Below are 23,274 nucleotides of genomic sequence, written 5' to 3' on the forward strand. Positions count from 1 at the left end.
TATGTAATTAAGAACTGGGGTGGGCAACCTATTAATGATGTACACCGCCGTGAGCATGGCATGTGTCCAGTATGTGTTTGGGAGATTGGCTTGATGAATGAGGGTTTTACCTGTTTCGACAATGTGCATGTGTCGTCTCTCTGAAGTACCATTTTGTTCAGGAGTATGTGGGGCAGATGTGAGATGGCTAATGCCGTGATTAGAGAGATATGGGCGGAGAGCAAGAAATTCCCCACCATTGTCGGTGTATAAGTGCTTAATCTTGGTGCTAAAACGATTTTCAACAATTTTGTGGAATTTGGAAAAAATCGTTAGAACCTCAGATTTGAGATGCAAAGTATACAACCAAACATATTTAGTGTGGTGATCAATAAAAATAACATAATACCGAAAACCGTCAATAGAAGGTGAGGGAGTTGGTCCCCACACATCTGAATAAATGTACTCAAGAGGTTTTGTGCTCGTAAGACTTGTACCAGCAAAAGGTAGTTTATGTGATTTATTGCATGAGCAGGAGGTACACAAAGAGGACGACAAAGGCGAAGGACTAACAGGCAATGTAAATTTTTTGACTAACTGGTTAACAATTTTGTGAGAGGGGTGACCAAATCTATTGTGCCAACCAGTAAACGATGTACGAACACTGACATGAGCTTGAACATGAGACCCGGAGAGTCGTAGATCAGCAGGGAATGGGTAGACGCCGTTCTCACATTGGCCTCGAAGAAGAGTCGTCCCCGTGATCCGATCCTTCACAATGAAAAAGAATGGGTGAAATTCAAGATACACATTATTAGCTTTAGTAAAATGATGAACATAAATTAGATTTTTGCTAATATTTGGAACACAAAGTGTATCGGACAGGAGAAAGTTTTTGTGAGAGGATTTTAAATTCATGGACCCGACAAGTGTGACTTTCAAACCTGACCCATCACCGATCTGAACTTCATCTGTACCATCATATTCAGAATTGATGGTGAGATTGGTCATATCAGAAGTGATGTTGTGAGATGCGGCAGAGTCAACGAGCCAAGGCTTTCCTTTTCCTTTAGCTGTAGATGTGTAGTTGGCAGTGGCATGGGATGGACGAAATAACGCGCATTGCTTTGCACTATGACCAGAATTGTCACATATCTGACAAAGAACAATTTTTTGTCCATTATGGTGATTCCGACGATATCTTTTTTGAGAGAATTGTCGATTATTGGAAGAGTTGTTCCTTGAATATTCCTTCTTTGGTTTCGACTTGTTGTTATTCCACCGTTGAGTTGAATGTGCTGTAACAACAGGAGATATGTTGTTAGATTCCAACCTCTTCAAGTAAGACTCATGACCAACAAGAAGATCATGGAGTTCTTCGAATGACAATGTTGTTTCTCGAGCACGAATTGGGGCAGCAATGTCACGGAAGTCTGGACCAAGGCCATGAAGAACGTAAAGAGTAATATCGTCGGCTGACACGACGCTATCAATTGCAGCAAGCTCATGAGATATTAACTTGATGGCATGGAGGAACTCAGACACGGTTCGATTTCCACGCTGAATGAGGGTAAGCTCTTCCTTAAGCTGCATGACACGAGTACGAGATTTACTCGCATAAAGGCGAACAAGTCGAGACCAAGCTTCACTCGAAGTTTTGGATGTCGCAATCATTGGCATGATGGACTCCGAAACCGATGCAAAAATTGCGTTTAGAAGAAGTTTGTCTTGACGAACCCAAAAGAAATGGGGATGTATTCCATCAGAGGGAGTGGCACTAGATGGAGACGGACAACGTTGCGACCCATCGATGTATCCAAGTAGGTCGTAACCAATGAGGAGAGACTCAAACTGAGCTTTCCAAGACGAATAATTAGATGGTGTAAGCTTCCATGGTAACTGTGATGCAGCGTTAACTGCAATTAGTTGAGGCATATTTGGAGAAGAGGTAGGGGTGTTGGACAAGGTTTGTGAGTTAGAAGGCATTTTGCGGAAGCAGGGTTAGGATCAAATCTCAAAGGAGAAAATGAAAGAGATTGCACAGTACAATGGAGAATCAAACACACATCTTTCATTTACATAGTTTGTGTTTATATAGATACATACAGAGGCTAATCTATTGGAAAATAATGTACAGTAATTAAATGCTATACAATTACACGGATGCTAATATTAAGGGAATGATTTGGAGCTTAATATTTGGGATTTATCAATTCCAATGGCTCCTCAAATGTCTTAACATAAGCCTTGCAATCTTACGTTATTAGTCAATAGAATCCTTTCCTTTTACATTATTTACCCTAAAATATATCATCTTATTTATAATTTACAATGATTTTTGTTTGACTCTAGATTTAGTAATTCTTGCACCAAAAGAGAAATCCCTAGAGTCCCATCTCCTGAGCCAACAAGTTTTGATGGAGATATTTAGTCATTATATTTACATGTGTTCAGTTTTTTTATTAGTGGTTTTTATTTTAGAGCTAAATAAAATATAAATTATCACTCAAATGGTTCAAATAATTTTGTTATGAATATATCTTTCTATTGTTTTTTATTAGAAATAAATTACATATTTACCATTTAAACTAAGTAGGCTTTAGTCTAATGGTATCAGGAACCTCTACCATAATGGCGAAAAATTCAAAATCACTTTAGATGTGTGTGTTGAATACGTGCACGTTATTTATGTACATGCAAGATTATATTTTTGTGTATGCGTGCGTAAGTACTATCTATTTGCATGTATATGAATAGAATAATTGTGTGGTTTTGGCCCACAAATAAGGGATGGTTTATCGGTTGGAGTAAGTGAATTTGTGTCAATTGACCCAAATTTAAGTCCTCTTGCCAACGATCGTTAGGTGGATAGCCTAATGTAGTTTTCGTCCCTCCTATAGGTTTACTCACTACATCTATACAGTTGACCGTCAGTTCTTTGATTACAAGAAAATAAAAATAATAATTGTATAGTCTGTCCATGTGTTACTCACTCTAATATATTTCATGTATCATTCGTCATTTGTTAAAGTTAGTACTTCATATCTACTATCAGTTTCTATTACGTTTAATTTGATAAAATATTTAGGCTTTGCTTGGGATTTAGAGATACCTTGAAATGTTTTTAGGTAAACCAAATATCAAACAAGATTCAATATATATATTTTCCCTACCGAAGAAGACATTAGTTTCTTACATTCCAGTAGCGAACAAATTTGTTATTTTTCAGTACAAATACTACCACAAGTAAGATTGATTTACTTTCGATAAACAGATACAAAACGGGAGAAAACATTAACAAAGAATAAGCTAATCGGACGCAAACATGCGAACCTGAAAACCCGTGTCCCGCGATTTCTCTCCTTATTATATGTTAAAACAACAGTACTTCCTCCAAAACCTGTGGAATGACAACGTGTTAAGCGGATGATGAGCTAGTTGCACTTGAAGCATATATATCATTGAAATTAACTATATTGAATTCATGATAAATTTCAATCAATGATTTGAAGTGTTGAACAATATATAGTTAATAACAAAATGTGTACTAGAAAAATAAAAGCTCACACTATATATTAAATATGCATTTTTTTTAGAATCTATATCAGATATGCTATTCAATGATTAATTTATGAAAAAATAAATAAATGCATTATATAAGCTTATGAAATAGGACTAGTCCAACTATTGTGAATGACTAAAGACTATGGTAAAATAAAGCAAAGAGGTTACAAAGACATTAGAATATAACAGCCAAACTTACCAACTTAACTACTTTATTAAATTCTTCCTTTTTTGAAGGAGGATATTTACTAGTTCCTCAAATTTCCAACAGGTAATTCAAACTCATGACCAAATAGGTCGTAAGTGCAATGTGCATACCGACATGTTACCATCTCTGTACTGCATCAATAAAGTCTCTATATTTAGGCTTCAAACCATGGGGGCGTTATAAACTTTCTCCTTCAATCCTTGACGATCTTGTTAAGGCCCATGCCCAATAGTCCAAGACTTCCCGGGTAGACGGTTATCGAACTCTTTTAATGCCCCATAACATATATCAATGTACAATCCCAATTTGTAAGGCCTATAACAAAGATGGTCCTATTCGACATGGCTAAACTTTGTCCCGGGTCGGCACTAGTACTAATTGTAACACTATGGACTTTTTCAAGCCGATCTATTACCCAACCCACTGGCCCACTAAGCATCAGGGCAACAACGTTCCTACCACAAGTCCACCCCATAAGGCACCATGAAATAGACCAATGTAAGTTCCCGAATTGCAGGGCAAGTAGCAAAGATTAGCATGTTCAAGCTGGCTAACGTTGTCCCCCAAATCGGCTCTCATACCACTTGTAATGCCTCGAGTTTTTCAACTATGTCTATTAGCAAACCCACATGCTCACTGGGCACCGGGGCATCAAGAGGCCTACTACAATAGTAAGATGCATGATTATAAGCTCACATAATTTTTCCATGAGTGATAGGATGTTATAGATAAGTCCACCTATTGTAAATGACTAAAGACTCTACTAAATAAAACCAATAATTGAAAACTAGGAAACTAAAATAACAACCAAATCTACTAACTTAACTATTGTATCAAATTTCAAAAGACTCGGTCAAGCGTTAAACTAATAGTTAGTATTGCTACTTTAACATCGAGAACATAACATGTGTAAATTATTTTTACCTTCCGGAAGTAGAATATCCGTTGTACTGCTCTTTGTTATTAGTAGTTCGAGTCGAAGACATGTGATCCCACGATACAACTATCGATATATTTTGGATGTCTTCTTCACAAACATCACATTTGTTGTTTCCTTTTTTCTGTAACCATTCAACTGCACACGGTTTATTAGGAAACTATATATTTTATTACAAGATTAGGCAAGTAAATATATTAGAATATTGTGTAAATATTTATAGAGTAGTAATTAGCCGTAATTCTTGTAATTAGCTAATTTGTGGTGTCTCTGAGTGGCTATATTATGCCATATCAACTAATGAGAGAAACAAGCTTTTCCCATAATTTTATTTTCTTGATAATATGATTTCATCTATTCTCTCTCTTAATATGGTACCAGAGCCTTAGGGCATATTTTTTTTCTTTTTCCGCTGCTACTTCCTCAAATTTTCTTCTTCTGCATATCTCATATTTCAAGTTATGGCCAAAGATGCAGAAAGCAAATCTGACCTTATCAATCCTACATCACCATACTATCTCTATCCTTCCGCGAATCCGGGTTCAGTACTAACCCAAATTAAATTAAAAGGTGAGAATTACTCTTCTTGGGAACAGGCTGTTAAATTAGCTTTAAGATCTCAGAATAAAATCGGGTTTATCGATGGGTCTATTTCTAAACCAAGTCCAACTGATTCTCAATTCGTCGCATGGGAGATTGTCAATTCCATGTTATGTTCTTGGGTTGCAAATTCATTAGACGACCCCATTCGGGCTACCGTCTCTCGTCTTACTGATATCAAAATCTTGTGGGATTGTCTCAAAACCCGTTACTCTGTAAAAAATGGTCCAAAAGTTTATAAATTGTGGTCCGATCTCACCATTACAAAACAGTCGGGGTCATCGATTATGTCTTATTATACTCAATTTCTTGGTATGTGGGAAAATCTTGCAACTCTGTCGCCGCTAGAGTCTTGTCAATGTGCAAATGGTTCTCCAATACTCAGTTGGTTTAACAATCTCAAAACCTATCAATTCTTAATGGGTTTGGATGAGTCTTATAATACCTTACGGACCCAACTCATTAATATGGAGCCTCTCCCTGAAATCGATCGGGTCTATGCCATGGTGAGCCAGGAGGAGAGCCACAAGTCAGCATTCCAGCCGAGAGAGTCTGCTCCTGCCGTGGGGTTTTCGGTGCAAACGAATCACCCATCGTCAGCTCAATCGGGTCTTTCACCTGCTCCACCCGGTGGTCGACCACACTGTACTCATTGTCAAAGGTATGGTCATACCTATGACCGCAGCTGGAACCGCCTCGGCATATCTCCCACACCCCTCCGAGGTAGAGGTCGCGGCAAAGGACGACATCACTCTTCTACAGGCCGTGGACAATCTTCCCCAATGTTTGCTGCCGCTACTCAGCAGAGTATCTTAGCCCCCACGGAAACATCACCAATGAACTCTTCTTCACCAATTATTCCTGGTCTTTCGAGTGATCAAGTACAACGTTTGTTAGCCTTGATCGAGTACAGCCCTGACAGTAATACTATGTCTGGTAAGTGGAATTGTGATAAATATTGGTTAATTGATAGTGGAGCGTCGCACCATATGACTGGCAACTTATCTTTGCTGACTAATACTCATGCTATTAGTCCATCTCCGGTTGAGTTACCCAACGGTGCACAAGCAACCGCAACTAAAGAAGGCAACTGTATTTTACACCCCGGGCTTATCCTGCACCATGTCTTATTTGTGCCACACTTAACGATGAATTTGATTTCGGTTAGCAAATGAATCCGTGATGCGAAATGCTTTGTCACATTTATTGATCATATGTGTCTTGTGCAGGACCGCACCACGAGGATCCTGATTGGTCAGGGTGAGACGCGAGGAGGGGTGTACTACTATAAGCCTGTGGCGATCTCATCTGCTGCTGCAAAACGGACAATAGAATCTTATGATATATGGCACCGCCGGTTGGGTCACCCATCATCGAAGCCGATGTCGTTTTTGAGTATTAATGGCAATAAGGTGGATTTTTCTGATAAAAACTCTATTTGTGATATTTGTTGTAGAGCCAAACAAACTCGCTCTAGTTTTCCTTTAAGTACTCATTCTGCTACAAACATTTTCGACTTGATTCATTGTGATATTTGGGGCCCCTATCGAAAGTCTACCCATTCTGGTGCTAAGTATTTCCTTACAATTCTCGATGATTTTAGTCGGGCAGTATGGGTATTTTTAATGCATGAAAAGAGTGATGCCAGCCTCTTACTACAACAATTTTGTTTTATGGCCAAAACTCAATTCAATAAACTGATCAAAACTATTCGAAGCGATAATGGTATGGAATTTGTCTCAAACACCATGACCTCGTTTTATGCTCAACATGGTATTTTTCACCAAACTAGCATAGTAGATACCCCACAACAAAACGGTAGGGTCGAGCGAAAACATCGCCATATTTTAAATATTGCTCGTGCCATTCTTTTCCAAGCATCACTTCCAATAGAGTTTTGGGGGGAGTGTGTTCTTGCTGCTGGTCATCTCATTAACCGAACTCCTTCTCTTTTATTGCATGGCCTCACGCCACATGATAAATTATTCTCTCAATCACCTTCCCTTAATCATCTTCGAGTCTTTGGGTGTTTATGTTATGCTCATTACAAAGATCGGTCAAAAGATAAATTTTCTCCTCGAAGTCGTCAATGTATATTCTTGGGATATCCTCATGGTAAAAAGGGTTGGAAGGTCATGGATTTAGAAACCCACAAAATGTTTATTTCCCGAGATGTCATATTTGATGAGAATGTTTTTCCTTTTGCTCAAACCAATATTCCATCAACTGAAATATCCCCAAACTCCACTAACATCAATACTTGGTCCTGGAACACCTCTACGTTTGAAGAACAAAATTTTGAGTGTGAAGAGTCAGGGGGAGCAGCCCCCAACATTTCATCATTGTCAAATGTTCCTGACGAGTCATCCTCTTCTAATTTGGAGCCCCAAGAGGAATCACAATTAGCCACGATCGAGCCAGCACTTGGTCGAGCTCAGCGATCTCGTCGCCCGCCTTCCCATCTTCGTGATTATGTGTGTCACACGGCTACAGTTGTACACCCCAAATTGTCTCACCCCTCATCCGGATCCTCAGGTACGCGGTTTCCATTAGCGAACTATGTTACCTGTGAAATTTTTTCTAAATCTCATTCTAAGTTTTTGGCTGCCATATCTGCCGGGATAGAACCCCGTACGTTTTCTGAGGCTCTACAGGACCCAAACTGGAAGCTGGCTATGCAAACAGAAATTGATGCTTTGGAACGCAATGGCACTTGGACCATTTCCGATCTTCCTTCCGGTAAGAAGCCCATAGGTTGCAAATGGGTCTTCAAATTGAAATATAATGCCGATGGTTCTATTGAGCGTCATAAAGCTCGACTTGTTGTTCGAGGTGATACCCAAGTTGAAGGAATCGACTACGACGAGACTTTTGCTCCTGTTGCCAAACTAGTGAGTGTGCGACTCTTTCTTGCCGTTGCGGTCATTAAAGGCTGGGAAATTCATCAGTTAGATGTTAATAGTGCCTTTCTCCACGGTGATCTACATGAAGAGGTCTATATGCGGCTCCCACCTGGATATACTTCTTCACGTCCAAACAAGGTTTGTCGCCTTCGAAAATCTCTATATGGCCTTCGTCAATCTCCACGCAACTGGTTTGCTAAGCTCACAAGTGCTCTTCGTCGTTATGGGTTCATTCAATCTCATGCCGACCATACATTATTCACTTACCGGAGCAATGGGATTTTCCTTGCCGTTCTCGTATATGTTGATGATCTTATTGTGGCAGGCAATAATTCTTCTGCATGTTCTTCGTTCAAGCAATATTTGAACCAGTGTTTTCAGCTCAAAGATCTCGGACCTCTAAAATATTTCCTTGGCATTGAAGCTGCTCGAAACTCGTCCGGTCTTTTTCTATGCCAACGGAAATACACACTTGATATATTGAAGGAAGCCGGTCTTACTGGTGCCAAACCAGCTGCAATTCCAATGGAGCAAAACCACCGTCTAGCACATGCAACAGGTCCTCTATTACATAATCCGGAGAGATACCGACGCCTCGTTGGCCGTTTGGTCTATTTGTCCATTACTCGGCCGGATATTTGTTACGCCGTGCATATTTTAACTCAGTTCTTACATGAGCCTCGACAAGACCATTTGGACGCTGTTCTTCGTGTTTTACGCTACTTGAAAGGTTCTCCGGGTCAAGGCATACTTCTCCGCTCAGACAGCTCGCTACAACTATATGCTTTCTGTGATTCTGACTGGGCTGCATGTCCTCTTACTCGTCGCTCTCTCACCGCATATTTTGTACAACTCGGCTCGTCCCCAATTTCTTGGAAAACCAAGAAACAACCCACTGTGGCTCGATCATCTGCTGAGGCCGAGTACCGCGCCATGGCGGTTACAACGTGTGAATTAACGTGGATTAAGTCATTTCTTTCCTCTTTGGGTGTCTTCCATACACAACCAATGAGATTATTTTGCGACAACCAGGCTGCCCTTCATATTTCCTCTAATCCGGTGTTTCATGAACGAACAAAGCACATAGAAATCGATTGTCATTATGTGCGTGAACAATTACTCGCCGGCAGCATTTCAACGGCTTATATCCAATCGTCTCAACAACCGGCTGATATCTTCACTAAGGCCCTTAGTCAACAACAATTTCACTTGTTACTTGGCAAGTTGGGTGTTCGAAATCCTCACTCTCCAACTTGAGGGGGAGTATTAGGAAACTATATATTTTATTACAAGATTAGGCAAGTAAATATATTAGAATATTGTGTAAATATTTATAGAGTAGTAATTAGCCGTAATTCTTGTAATTAGCTAATTTGTGGTGTCTCTGAGTGGCTATATTATGCCATATCAACTAATGAGAGAAACAAGCTTTTCCCATAATTTTATTTTCTTGATAATATGATTTCATCTATTCTCTCTCTTAATACGGTTGATGAATCATGGCAAATTTACATTTGCATTTGGTCTCCAGCATGTCGTCTGTGTATATGTTGAAGCAGAATTTGCAAATTGCTTCATCTTTTGGAATTTTTTTAGCCTCCTCTGAAAGTTAGTATAAGAAAAGAAATATGTATTTGAGATGAACATATAAAATTAACATAGAAGTTGCAAAATTAGATGTTATGTTGGTTCGATATGATTATATATATATATATATATATATATATATATATATATATATATATATATATATATATATATATATATATATATATATATATATATTGTTGGAAAATTAGTTGAATTAACTGATTGAGAGTAACCATTTAAGTTTATAACTTTTTCAAAGATAATGCCATTGACAACATTGAAATTAAAAATTTAGTCCTCCAACCTTTTAGAAAACAATTTGAAAAATAAAGAAATCGTTTTAGGATTTTTTGATTAAAAAATATAGATACACTTTGAGAAACTTATGGGAACAAAATCAAAATGCTATCAAACATTCACATGATCTAGTTTTTGGCCTTATAGGTCCAAAACATTTATATTACTCATTCCGTCACATATTAAGAAACTTAATAAATATGTATATATTATAGCAAATAATATACTCTATCCGTTCCACAATAACTGTCTATTTTTAAAAATATTTTTGATCTATATTATTTGTCACTTTAGATTTCCAATACTTTATTAAATGCATTTTTTTTTCCTTTTTTAACCTTGTTAATGCATCTCGAAACATTAATTCTCACTTATAAATCATTAAGTGATAAAGGTTGTTTTAGTCATTTGTTAGTAATTTTCCTAAAATCAAGCTACATTTATTGAATTTTATAATCTTTTCGAAAAGTGAAAAGAGACACTTATTTAAAAACGGAGGGAGTAGTAAATATTAAAATACTTTTCTCATTAATTTTTTTTCAATTAAGTAATTAAGAATGATAAGGGGTAAAATTGACCCAAAAAAAAGTGCAATTAATGCCTTTTTGAAATTCTAAAGTAACAAACAATTTGGGACAAATAAATTCTCCAAAGATATTTGGGACAGAAGAATTATATTACTACATATTTTATATTAGTGAACATTAAAATAAAATTATTTTAATCGGGTTTTTTTTTTGGAAAAATTGATTGGTTTTTTTTATTTAACTTTTCTTCATTGTGATTACTGAGATAAGATTTGTCAATTTTATTGCAAAACTTGCATCGAAATTGAAATTAGTTTTTTACTTTTGGGAAAAAAATTATTTTTTTTTTATATAAGAAACTAATTTTGACATGGTTGTCGAATTTTACCTATAGTTAAAAATATCAACCTGGATAGAAATATTTTGTAGACAAAGAGATGGTAATTAAAAGCATGGTTACATAACTAATTACCTTCATTTTTTCCCCGAGGAGCTTTAACTTTGATTGTGACAAGCTCATTCTCCTGTAAAACGTTTGGTAAATAAATTAATATATGGAGTGAAATTTCATTTTAATTGTTCTTGATGATGTGCTCAAACTTAAAGACCCAAAACAATATACAGTATAACATCGATAAATTAATACTCGACAAAATTAATAATCTCGTTTAAAGAATAATTTCTTCTGGTCCCGACTCGGTAGAAACATACTAAATTATTAGTTCGATACTTTAATATTTGACTAAATTAATAGGATTTTGCTAGTCCCTAAACTATATTAATTTATAGAGGTTTAACTGTAATGAACTCTAACATGATGGTTTGTGTTTCAAGCCCCATCTAGATTCATTTACTTGTGACTATAAATAGTCTTGTGTTGTATTTATGGAAAGTGTGCAGAAAATTAGAGAGAAAATCGAGAGAGATGTACGGCTGCGAGGGACACTAGAAAACATTTTGCGATTCTCTTGCAGTATTTGAATAAATACTTGGCTGCCATCCGTGGATGTAGTTCTTGTGTTATCTTTTCGCTTCCAAATTGTGCAACAATCCAAGTATGTCGAAGTTAATCGTTTAGGCTTTTAAGGAGTTATTTTCTATATACATATCTAAAGAGAATTCTGATCTTCTAGGTTTGATGCAGATACACGCTGACTATATTCTATAAGTAGCACTAGTAGAAAAATGACTTTTTACTACGACCATTAGTCGTATTAAAATGCATCAAATTGGTAGTAAAAATGCTTTTGCTACGCATTTGCTACGACTTTGTCCAGTAATATATACTGACTTTACAAAAACTTTGCTGCGGTAAATGGCCGTAACGAATATTTTTTTGCTACAGTAAATCATAGCATTTACTACGACTTCAAGATTGTCCAATAGTAAAATGTACCTTTTGTTATGACTTTTTACCATAGCAAAACAATTCGTACTAAAAAGTCATTTTTCTACTAGTGTAGTTAGCAAGTATTGGTACGAAAGAGTACATGTATATATGAAATGCTACTACACGTTTGTCTTGGGAGAGAAAAAATGACCGAATATTGATTTTCCTTCTTCCCTCTCAGACTCAGTTCTTGATTTTAAATTAATGGGATCTTTTTAGATATCAACCAACTTTGATAAAGAGATTATTAACACGTGACATACAATAGAAGATTGAGAGGTTTTGGAGTATTTCAACAACTTCTTGAAGAATATTGAAGATCCGTTTGTTGCCCTCCCGATTCCCGAATCCAACACTATGAGATATTTTAGATCCCGATGACCAGCGTTAGGATCGACTGTGAATAGCAAATTTCAATCGAATTTATCTTTGAGTTTCGGGGTTCGATTATAATTTATTTGACATTGGTTCAAGAGTAGGAAATGAATTTCAAATAAGCCACTCCGAGTGTTGATCAAACCATAAGAAATGTTTGTATAATTTTTCAAAAGCGATATAAGATTAGTTAAATCAATACTTACCTTGAATTTGGTCCTCATTCCAGATGACCACGAATCGGTTGTGGACGAACCAAAACTCGGGCATCTTGGACCTGACAACTTTAGAACAAAAAACAGAATGAGTCGATTTTTGTCTTTTTTGTTATTTCTTGAAAGTTATCTTTTCGGTGTAAAATATAACCACCTCGTCAGGTATCATATCGCATCCATCGAGCGGGGTTCCTATTGAAGAACATCTTCTCCGGCAATGTAAATAAACTCTAACAGGTTCCTGTCAATAGTCATTATGAACCTCTCACGATCAATAGATGTATAATAGCTAGTTTATATAAAGGCAAAATTAACAAAAAGTCCTCGAATATTGACAATCACTAACAATAAGGACAAGTGCATTTTTTGTTTAGGTAATTACATTTTGGGTCTCTATATTTTATAGGAAAATCTATTTTAGTCCTATATTCTTCCCTCACGAAATTAGTATTCAAACCAACCATTTTTTTTACACATTTGGCCCGCCGTTTCATTTTTCTATTAATATGGATGGAAAGTGGCATGCGCGCTGCACGTATAATAAATAGATGCCCATCTTCTTCCTCTTCAGTCATTACGCGATTTAGTTCAAATGAAAAAAAGCTTGGAGGGTACTTAATTTGTAGAAAATGAAAAGTGGAGGGGTATAATCGAAATCAAAATAAAAATGATTTAACTTTTATGTCTAAATGAAAATTAGTCTCAAGATACTTTCCTGTAATGGTATGTTACTAGATATTAAATTAGATGAATTGTAAATGTTTTAAATATCATATATTTCGAGAAAATATAAAACTGGTTTACTAAATCATAAAAAGAATTTGTGAATTGAATGAAATAATGCAAATTATACCTATTTATTTCTCATATAATTTATCATGTTTATAAATAATTTAAATGATTCTACTTTCTTTACATATTTCATAATAATTATGATATATTTTGTAATTATACCAATTTCATAAAATTATATAATTTTAAAACAAATTCTTGTCCACCTTTCATTTTAAAAATTGCCTATAATTTTTCATAGGGAAAAATACATTTTTAATTCCTTAAGTTTGCAACGATTTCACATTTGGTCCCCCTATGTTTAAAAAAACACATTTGGTCTGTCATGTTTCAATAATTAAAAACACTTTTGGTAATTTCCGTGAATTTAGTCTTAGTAGGGGGAGACCCAGGGGGTTTTGGGGTGGGGGGGCTAGAAATATTTTTCAGGGCTTCAAGTGTATAAAATTCAACTTTGGGGGCTAAAGTACATAAACTAATAGATAAATAATACAATAAAAAAAAAAAAAAAAAAAAAACTGCTAATTTTCTTTTTTTTTTCTGCAGGGCCGCGTCCCCCAAGAGACACTGTGGGTCCGCCCCTGGCTTGATTCCGTTAATTTTGACGTAAAATTGACCGAAAGGACGACTAAAAGTGTTGAATTTTTTGAAACATAGGAACCAAATATATTTTTTGTGAACAAGAGGGACCAAAATGTGAAATCAGTGCTAACGCGAGGGACGAAAACTATATATAGTTGATTTTATAAAGAAGTTTTATAGTAGTAATTGAATTTCAAAACAAACAAAATACCACCGCGTACACATTGCCCAGAGAGTCTATTGGATGAAGAAAGTAGTATTAGGGTCAAGAAGCAAATTAAAAAAGAAGACTTACTTTTTTGATTTCTGCGGCAACATCTGGTGGAGCCAATGCTGAAGAAAGATAGTGTTCATTTTGCTGAGGATCCATTCAATTCAACAACTACAATATATTAATATAATATGTATCACATGAACAAATTATATATATATATAACTGAAGGTACGTTGCTATTTATATCATGAAATTTAGTTGAATGTAATGTGTATAATGTAGAGTCTTCGACAACCGCGTGACATAATTGAAGCTCTTTCAATGGACAGCTTTGCATTTTCCTTAGTGGGACCCCTTTTTTAATCATTATTATTCTCACACATAAAGTTGTTAACATTTGGGTAGAAGCCAATTGTGGCCTACTTATTTATAAATAGGTCTCCGGAATTACACTTTTCGTTCTTCATATTTCACTCGATTCCAGTTATCATCTCGTTATTTTAAAGAGAACAAAATTCACCTCAACGGTTCTATTTTAAATACTTTGTGTCCACTCTATCACTTGTCCGTTCACATCTAATGGAAAATACTATTTTAGGTCTAAAATTGGAATTTAGAATTATGATGGGCTGGAAAAACATTAGAAATTCAAAGTGCTATTTGTAATTACATTTTTAGTCTTCTTTGACTTTTTCTTTTTAATTCTTTTTTTTTCTGAAATTTCCTTTTTGTAGCCGGATTCCGGTTTTTGGGGTTGACTTATTTTAATTTTAAATGCATAATATAAGATGATAAATAAACTCTAAATATTACTTGGTGCAAATTTTATTTTTTGTGTGTGAGGGCATTTTTGGAATGAAATTTATAAAGGATGTGAAACAAAGATTTAGTTGGAGTTGACATTTAGTTCCAGTAAGTTTTGTCACCACGGACCTATACTTAAGGCCCCAAAAAAATGCCACTTTTAATTGTAGCTTGATAATTCATTTTGTTTCACCATTGCAGGTGCTCTAGGGTGGACATTTAAAAACATTCATAGTTGAGGGAGTGGTTTTAATTAGGGTTGGGACTTGGTTAATGTTTATCCACTAACCAATCTATTACCAACCATATTTTTAGGCGGATAATAACTTTTTATTCGACCCATTGGATCTGATAAACTTTCAACCAACCCATCTATAATGGGTCGGTTCGTGGTTTCTAATATTATCAAGAGTTGGTTGACCAATAATTATCGGTCAACCAACTATATTATTATAATTTTATTAAAAATATAAAATAAAGGGTGTGTTTTCTTAATTAATTTGAATTTCTTAATTACATTTTTTTGGGTCAAATTGTCATTAATTATTTTGAACTGATAAATGATGATCGCGCAGTGAATTTATGTAAAATGTGCATTTTTACTAGGAAATTTGAATTTTTTTTAGTGAAGTATGTGGCGAGTATAACCCATCAACCGACCCACACAGGTTGGGTCGACAACTATTTTCAAATTTGAGTAAAAGTGGTTTGTAGGATGAGTCGGTTTTTAGGCTGGTATACGACCGACTCAACCCAATCGCAACCCTCGTTTTAACTAACCAAACATGAAGAATTTTTTTTGTAATTTAACCTTACCTCGGGATGACCCGTAAGTTACCCTATTTTTTTTACTTAAAGAAAAAGAAAGGGGGCATAGTGAAATTGTGTTAGAGTACAAAAGCATTAAATAAAATTTAGAAAAATAAAAATCTAAACAAAAATATTGATCTACTGTATATTTGACTTTTCTCACGCGGTTGTCCAATGAAAACGACAAAAAAAAGAAAAAAAAGAAAAAAAAAACATGGGGTTGTCTAGGGTCCGAGAGGCTTGTACTTCTCGGACCATAAGATTTTTAATCTTGTCCGTACAAAATAGCTTAAGTTTAATCTCATTCGTTAATTTTCGTGTACGACCTAGTACGATCTAATACGATACTAGTGATTTAAAAATTAAAGTACGAACCCAGTAAAAACACATCGTACACACATCGTACTATACATAATTTACTTAATTAACCTTGTAAACTCAAATCAATAAATTAAAGTATCTATTAAAAATACTATTAACAATCATAATTAATTAACAACATTAGACGTCTAATAAAATCAAAATCCAATGTTCTTCCCCAAAACCATCCAAAATCAATATTGGTTCAATTGATCGTTTGTTGATTGCGCACCTCTACGCTCACCGGAATTTCATAGCGGATGAGACGCCGCTCTCGTCACGGTTGAGTTCTGTGATGATTTCTCTCCCCATTCCGCTCTGATGCGTTGGCCCCTGGGTTCAGGCTAGGGTTTCAGTGGACGACGATGGGTGAGAAGCTATCTCATAAGCAGAATCCCTAGTCTCATTTGCATATTCTACTGAGCTTTCCACTTGAAACTGCTTCGTCGTCTGGCCGGCGGGAGAGCACCGACCGTGGGGAGTTTGTGTTGGGATAATTGCTTTAGTAATTTCGTTTTTTCCTTCTCTCTGTAGTTGTTTCTTGCTTGCCCCTATAGTTGAGAAATTTGAAGGTATAATTGATTTGTCGTTCTGTTTTTTATTGCTAGATTGAGAATTTTGATTTTCGATGTTAGATACATATTCCTTGAGCAGGCAACTCGCAAAATGTTTAATGTTTCGAATCTTGGGTAACATGACAGTTCACATGGCCGCAATGAGTTATGTGTAAACTACCCCAAATTGAGAGTTGCAGGCAAAACGAGAATCGATACGGGTGAAAATGGAAAGAGGTTGATAGTGTACTGATGATGAAGCAGAATCGATGATCAAGTAGGTCAAGCTCGCCCTCGTAAAGAGCGTCGGAGGGCCATTAGTGTATTCCAAAGAGTAACATTTATAATGAGAGAGAGGTCACCTCTTAGTTCGGTGGAGCGGGTTTTATTGTTATCGAAGACTATGGAATCAAGGGATTTTGTGCGTCCGGATAAAGAGAGTGCTCTTTGGACATGGTTGATGATGCCCACTGCAAAGTTGTGGTGAGGCTCAAAATCCCGCCCCCGATGATGATATGGAATCCCTAGCATCTTTGCGCTGCTTCATCATCCGTCCAGCCCTTTCAATCTTTTGGAATGGCCAACTTCGTACGGATGCCCTGATTGGATATGTTACCTTTGACTATGCACAACTCCTACTTGATCTTTACGTTAATGGATTTTGCTTCTTTGGTTTGATATCTTATGAAGTATGATGGTTTGATACGCTTAACATGTTGAAGGTACTCTGAGTTTTTGGATGATTATCTAAACAGGAATATGAGTAATCACTAGCTAACAAGAAAATTTAATATATGATGTATCAAGCATGTCGCCAACATAAAAGTCAAAGATCTCATTCTTTAAAATTTATGGTGATCAAGTTTGAATTATTGTTATTCTTCTTCTTCGAAAATACACAAATAAAGATCAAAGTTGTACCGAATGTTTGATAGAATGTCAGAGAGAATTGATATGTATTTGTGTTTTTGCTATGAAGTGTAAGAATTGAAATGCTTTGAAAACAATTTGGAAGCCCCATTTGGAAAGATAAACTTAAGATGATAGAAAAATCAACAAATGAATTTAATTTCTTAGTACAATTGATTATTGTTTTTTAATGATTCTTGCAGTTTCTTTATCATATAATAAGTAACATCAGTATATTATGTTGTTCTATAGGTGGAGTTATAGAAGAATTGGTAGTTCGGATGGTGTGGCGAACAAATAAATAAAAAGGGTGCTAAAAATACTACATCTTAGGAGTTCCCGAAAACTAAGCAAAAATCTAAATAAACCTGCATCATCATAGATATTAGAACTACACTGGGAAAATACTCCATTTGCTCCAATCCAAACATAAAAAAAAAATATGGAAACGAAGGGTGGTGTTAAGCAGTCTTTGCAATTCTTGCCATTTCCAAAGAGGCTTTTCTGCACGGGCTTGCGGGGAGGTGGACGTTTCATTAGGTACCTCATCCGGCATGACATCAATTACTTGTCAAAGGGCATTGAACAAACAAAACAAAACATAAGAAATCCATAATTTTACAAACAGTGAGGAAAGACCTGAACAAGGCTCGAAAAAATGACTGCAAAGCTGTAAATCAATAGAAATGAAGTTAATGATTGACGTTCTCATAAGAAAAGGAAAAGTTAATGTTGAAGAAAAAGAATGAAAAAACTAATATCTCAATTTGAGTAACAAAAGGCACCTTGAAAGGAAGAGTCTACTTTTGTAACCACCTTCCTAACTTTGAGCATGAATTATGTTTGAGCACTTCATCGTAATATATGGGTTCTCAACGACTATTTTTGTCGGTCTTTTAATCATGATATTTGTTCACTTTGTAAGCCAACTACCTGCTTAGGAAACAATGAACTTGACTCCGACTTTTACACAAAATAACATTTGAAATTGCAAATAACTGCATGCACGGTTAATGTCTCTCAATCAAACAGACATTCTTATTGTTCCAAGAAAAAATTCAAATTATGCCCAGTATCAAGATTACATATTCAAACTGCTACTAAAAAACTATATTGGCATTCATATACATACAAATGCATCTATTGACAATCAGATACAAGTAAAATCAGTCCCACAAAAGAATAACTTCATAAATAAACTTTAAATATCCACAATAAAAAAACAGGAGAAGACCATAGCTCACATGTTTCGTATGATTATTGAGAATGTACAATAAAAGAACCAGATTTCCAATATGACTTTTCTTATTACAAAAATTTGTTCAAGAACTGATAAAATTACAAAAAAATAAAATAAAATCAAATCCTAACTTCTCATCTCCAGGATGTAGATGCAAATTCTTTTCACCGCTTACCAAGTCTTTTCCGCTTCAACAATCAACCTCCTGTTGAACCATCAACAATAGAAGAACCATATTTTTTGTACAATATTTATATACAATCGTTGTTGTGTGTCGGAGTCAACAATCGACCGATGATAAATAAGAAGGATGTATAAGAAGAAAGATCCATGATTATTTTTTTTATAAGAAGAAAGATCGATGATTAGGGTTTATATGAATTGCTGAAGACGATAGAACAGGACACAAAATTGAGGATATTTATTTAAATGTTACGGCAAAAAGAATTGATAGACAATTAGGTTATTATTTTATTCTAATAATTGTTATTGCTCTATAATCAAATCTTAGTTATTAATTATAAATTATGAGTTATTAATTAAATATTAATTTTAAGGGTTTTTATGTAATTTTAGTTATAATATGGGTATCGTACTTTTTTTTATGGGGTTCGTACTTATCCTATGTGGCATAATACTATTGGCAGATTACGGTCCGAGAAGTACAGACCTCTCGGACCCTAGACAACCCCAAAAAACATAGGAAAGAGCCGTCTCCCTACTGGCCATTGACCATTCAATTGAAGTCGTGATTCATGAGGTTCATCAGATTTCAGTATTTCTTTTGCCATTTTCAGTTTAACTTTATTTATATATATATATATATATATATATATATATATATATATATATATATATATATATATATATATATATGGAAGATGTACAATAGTTTGCTTTGGATTATTTCTGATCAACGGCCGCCGGAATAGTGCTCCAAAGGTCAGCAACCTCTTTTCAGTTACAGCCTAACAAGTTTGCATTTATCTTCTTTATTTTCACCCCTAATTTAGGAGATATATATCTTGCCCGAAATTAGTATAGCTTTGAAGAAATTATTTCAAATGATTTAGGAAATTTACTTTTTTTTTTTTCTTTTCTTTTCCTTTTCATATTCTAGTTAGTTAGTTATTAAGTTATGGGGTACGTGCATTTTTAATGCATACCCAATTAATTTATACTAATACTTTTCCAATTTCAGTAAATATGGGATCGAACGATGTCATACAGGCATGCACTCGTAACCTGAGTCAAAAGCTCACTCAGCTGACCATGTCACAATCGCAATGTACTATCTATAGAGTACATAAACATTTACGAAATGTCAATATGAAGGCTTATGAGCCCGAAGTTGTCTCAATTGGTCCTTATCACCGTGACAAAGATAACCTAACGATGATGGAAGATAAAAAATTGTGTTATTTGCATTTACTGCTTCAACACAAAAATGAAAGTATTGAAAACTACGTCGCAGCTATCGAACCATTGGAATTAGAAGCACGCAAGTGTTATGCAGAGCCTATTAGCCTTAATGCAGTTGAGTTCATTGAAATGCTTGTATTAGATGGGTGCTTCATCATTGATTTAGTGAGGAAATGTAATATGACATACTTGAGAGAAACGAATGATTCTATCTTTCATATGGATTGGATCATCAATAGCTTGCAACGAGATCTTATGTTGTTTGAAAATCAAGTCCCGTTTTTTATTCTATGCAAGTTATTCGACTTGATTGAGGTCCCAAATCAACACAGTAGGTTGATATACCTTTTGTTGAATTTTTTCAATAGTCTTTATATCGAGACAGTAAAGATAGAAGTTCCGCTGAGGTAAAACATTTACTTGACTTGATACATAGTAACTGGCATCCTTCTTTTGATTGGTTGGATTTTGAGAAAAACGAAAAGAACGAAAAGAAGAGATGGAGGTTTGTCAATAATGCAACTGAGCTTAGAGAAACTAATGTAAAGTTTAAACGAATCGAAGGAGTTTCATTGTTCGATATAAGATTCCAAGATGGAAGTATGCTTTTGGCACCATTAACCATTGAAGACAGGACGGAATCTTTATTTAGGAATCTCATGGCATATGAACAATATTTTGGAGACAACCAAATCAGTTACGTAACAGATTATGTGAAGTTCTTGGATTGCCTTATTGATTCATCGAGAGATGTTTCTATACTTTCGTGGCACGGGATTATTGATAATTGGTTAGGTGATGATGAAGTTGTTGCGAATATGTTCAATAAACTCACTGACTCGATTGCTGGTCCTGGAATTCGTTTCGTTTATGCGGATGTTTTCGAAAATGTGAATAAGCATTGCAATAGACGTAGAAACAAATGGATGGCCAAGTTAAGAAGAAACTATATGAATAGTCCTTGGGCAGTTATTTCTATTCTCTTTGCTGTGGTACTGCTTCTACTCACGATAGCACAAACTGTATGTTCTATATTACAGGTAGTCTGAGCTATTTTATGTACAGTCTAACGAATGTTTGTATGTCTTATGAGTTTCGTAATAATGCTTATGCCAATGTTGTCATTTTGTCGTAAAAATGGATAGAAATAGATACTCTTTTACGGGCACGAAGAACGATGATGTACTAGTTTATTATTATTTATTTTTTTTGCCTATAACCTTGTTGTATATGTAACATGGATTCCTTTCAAGACAGGAGTACGTACTAAGATATTCGTGATGACATATAACGAAGGTATGTATATCTTCAGTCTAAGTAGATGAATATGAAAGAAAAAAAATAAAAATAAAAAGATTATACGTGAACTCCAAACTTAAAATCGATCGATGGATTATAAACATAATATATATGGATCTAATAGCTAGAAAATACTTCTCTAACCTCGTCGATATAGTATTCATCTGTTTGCTCTATTTACAAAGTATAATTTATTTATAGCTTCTTTTTTTTTTTGTTGTTTAAGTTATAACATCAATAAAATGCACTATGCACTAAGCTTTAAAAGACCTCAAACAAATACATGGGAGAGACAAGCATTTTTCCGACAATTTTCGATTATCTTTGAACAAAGAAGCCCATGGCTTTGCATCAGTTTTGTAAATTGGTTCAGACATTTCATCAGTCACCTTGTGTGCATCATTTTGACCTGAAATTCCATGACATGGTAATCAACTCGAAGTTAGATGAGATATTATAGCACACAGATTCTATTGTATTAGCACTTGAATCAAGCCCAATGTATGAAAATAGATATTTTAAGAAGAGAATAATAGATAAATATTAAAATTTCAATTTGTTTTTTAAGTAGATATACGTGGAGAGAAAAAGCCCATGCCGAAATCTTCCCAATCGATGAATGCAATTGATATAGAGTGTTTGATATGTTTGATAACTCCCCTGTGTTAAAGAAAACATGTGCCAAATGCCCATGTGTTTTTTTCTTGCGTAAAACCCCCTTGTGTTTCATTTTACTTTGCACGAAATCTCCTTTTCCGTTGTAAAGTTAACGCCGTTAACTATAGAGGGGATTTTATGCAATTTTTGCATAACATAGGGGGTTTTAGTGCATATTTTAAACAATACAAGGGATTTTATGCAAAATTAATTTATTCATTCGAAATATATATATATATATATATATATATATATATATATATATATATATATATATATATATATATATATATATATATATATATATATATATATATATATATATATATTATGTATCTAATATATATTTTTTGCATTTTATTTATTAAAATTAAATATTTATATTTAATATTATTAAAAAACTAATTATAAGTAGTATATAAATTTATAATTGTTTTCTAGCCCCAAAAAAAATTAATTTTAATTTTGGCCCCAAAATAATATTTTCCGTTACTTGCTAAAGAGCATGTGACAACAGGGACTAAAAGTATTTAAATTTGAACTTTGAGGGTGAACTTTGTTCACTTTGGAACAAGGGGGACCAAAATTGAAATCGGGCCAAACATGAGGGGTCAAAAGTGTAATTCTTTCTGCAGTTTTATTTCAATTTGTTAAACTCACTTTTAGATTTTCTTGCATTTGCTGGAAAATTCCGAATAAAAAAAAAAAAAAATATATAAATGAATGCAATTTTGAAATTTCGCCAATTTCGAGGACTCCAAAATCGAAATGGCTTTTGAATTCCGAATAATATTGGAACATGAAATAATTGGAATTCATTTTTAACTTAAAAAATCATTTTAAAAACAATTTCCAATTGAATACGAAAATGGGAAAACACAGTTTTCATCCCTCAAGTTTGCACCGATTTTATATTTGGTCCCTCATGTTCACAAAAAAACACATTTGGTCCCTCATGTTTAAAAAATTCAACACTTTTAGTCATTTCCGTCAATTTTTCGTTATTACTAACGAAATCAAGCGTGTGACCTTTACTGCGGGTTAAC

At 34.8% G+C, this 23,274-nt stretch overlaps 2 protein-coding genes and 1 long non-coding RNA gene across 3 annotated transcripts; 2 read left to right on the top strand and 1 right to left on the bottom strand.

The window, feature by feature from the left end:
- Window positions 1-3,119: 3,119 nt before the first annotated feature.
- Window positions 3,120-14,454, bottom strand: LOC105964667 (uncharacterized). Its single transcript, XM_088820808.1, has 7 exons — window positions 14,255-14,454; window positions 12,740-12,826; window positions 12,577-12,654; window positions 11,078-11,129; window positions 9,677-9,793; window positions 4,676-4,832; window positions 3,120-3,379 (listed from the first exon to the last, which is right to left on the bottom strand). The coding sequence occupies exons 1-7, from the start codon at window positions 14,327-14,329 to the stop codon at window positions 3,346-3,348; spliced, it is 600 nt and encodes a 199-aa protein (XP_088676934.1). The 5' UTR covers window positions 14,330-14,454; the 3' UTR covers window positions 3,120-3,345.
- Window positions 14,455-16,246: 1,792 nt separating this feature from the next.
- On the top strand, window positions 16,247-17,413 carry LOC105957889 (uncharacterized). The gene is made up of 2 exons (XR_001172776.2): window positions 16,247-16,719; window positions 16,802-17,413. It is a non-coding gene; the product is annotated as an uncharacterized LOC105957889 (long non-coding RNA).
- Window positions 17,414-19,720: 2,307 nt separating this feature from the next.
- On the top strand, window positions 19,721-21,441 carry LOC105964615 (UPF0481 protein At3g47200). The gene is given in 3 exon segments (XM_012989122.2): window positions 19,721-19,792; window positions 20,052-20,672; window positions 20,675-21,441. Coding segments are annotated over 2 exon segments (1,263 nt in total). The 5' UTR covers window positions 19,721-19,792; window positions 20,052-20,056; the 3' UTR covers window positions 21,322-21,441.
- The last annotated feature ends 1,833 nt before the right edge of the window (window positions 21,442-23,274 follow it).

Source organism: Erythranthe guttata, chromosome 7 (assembly GCF_056151865.1).
Source record: "Erythranthe guttata isolate IM_541 chromosome 7, IM_541, whole genome shotgun sequence".
NCBI lineage: Eukaryota > Viridiplantae > Streptophyta > Magnoliopsida > Lamiales > Phrymaceae > Erythranthe > Erythranthe guttata.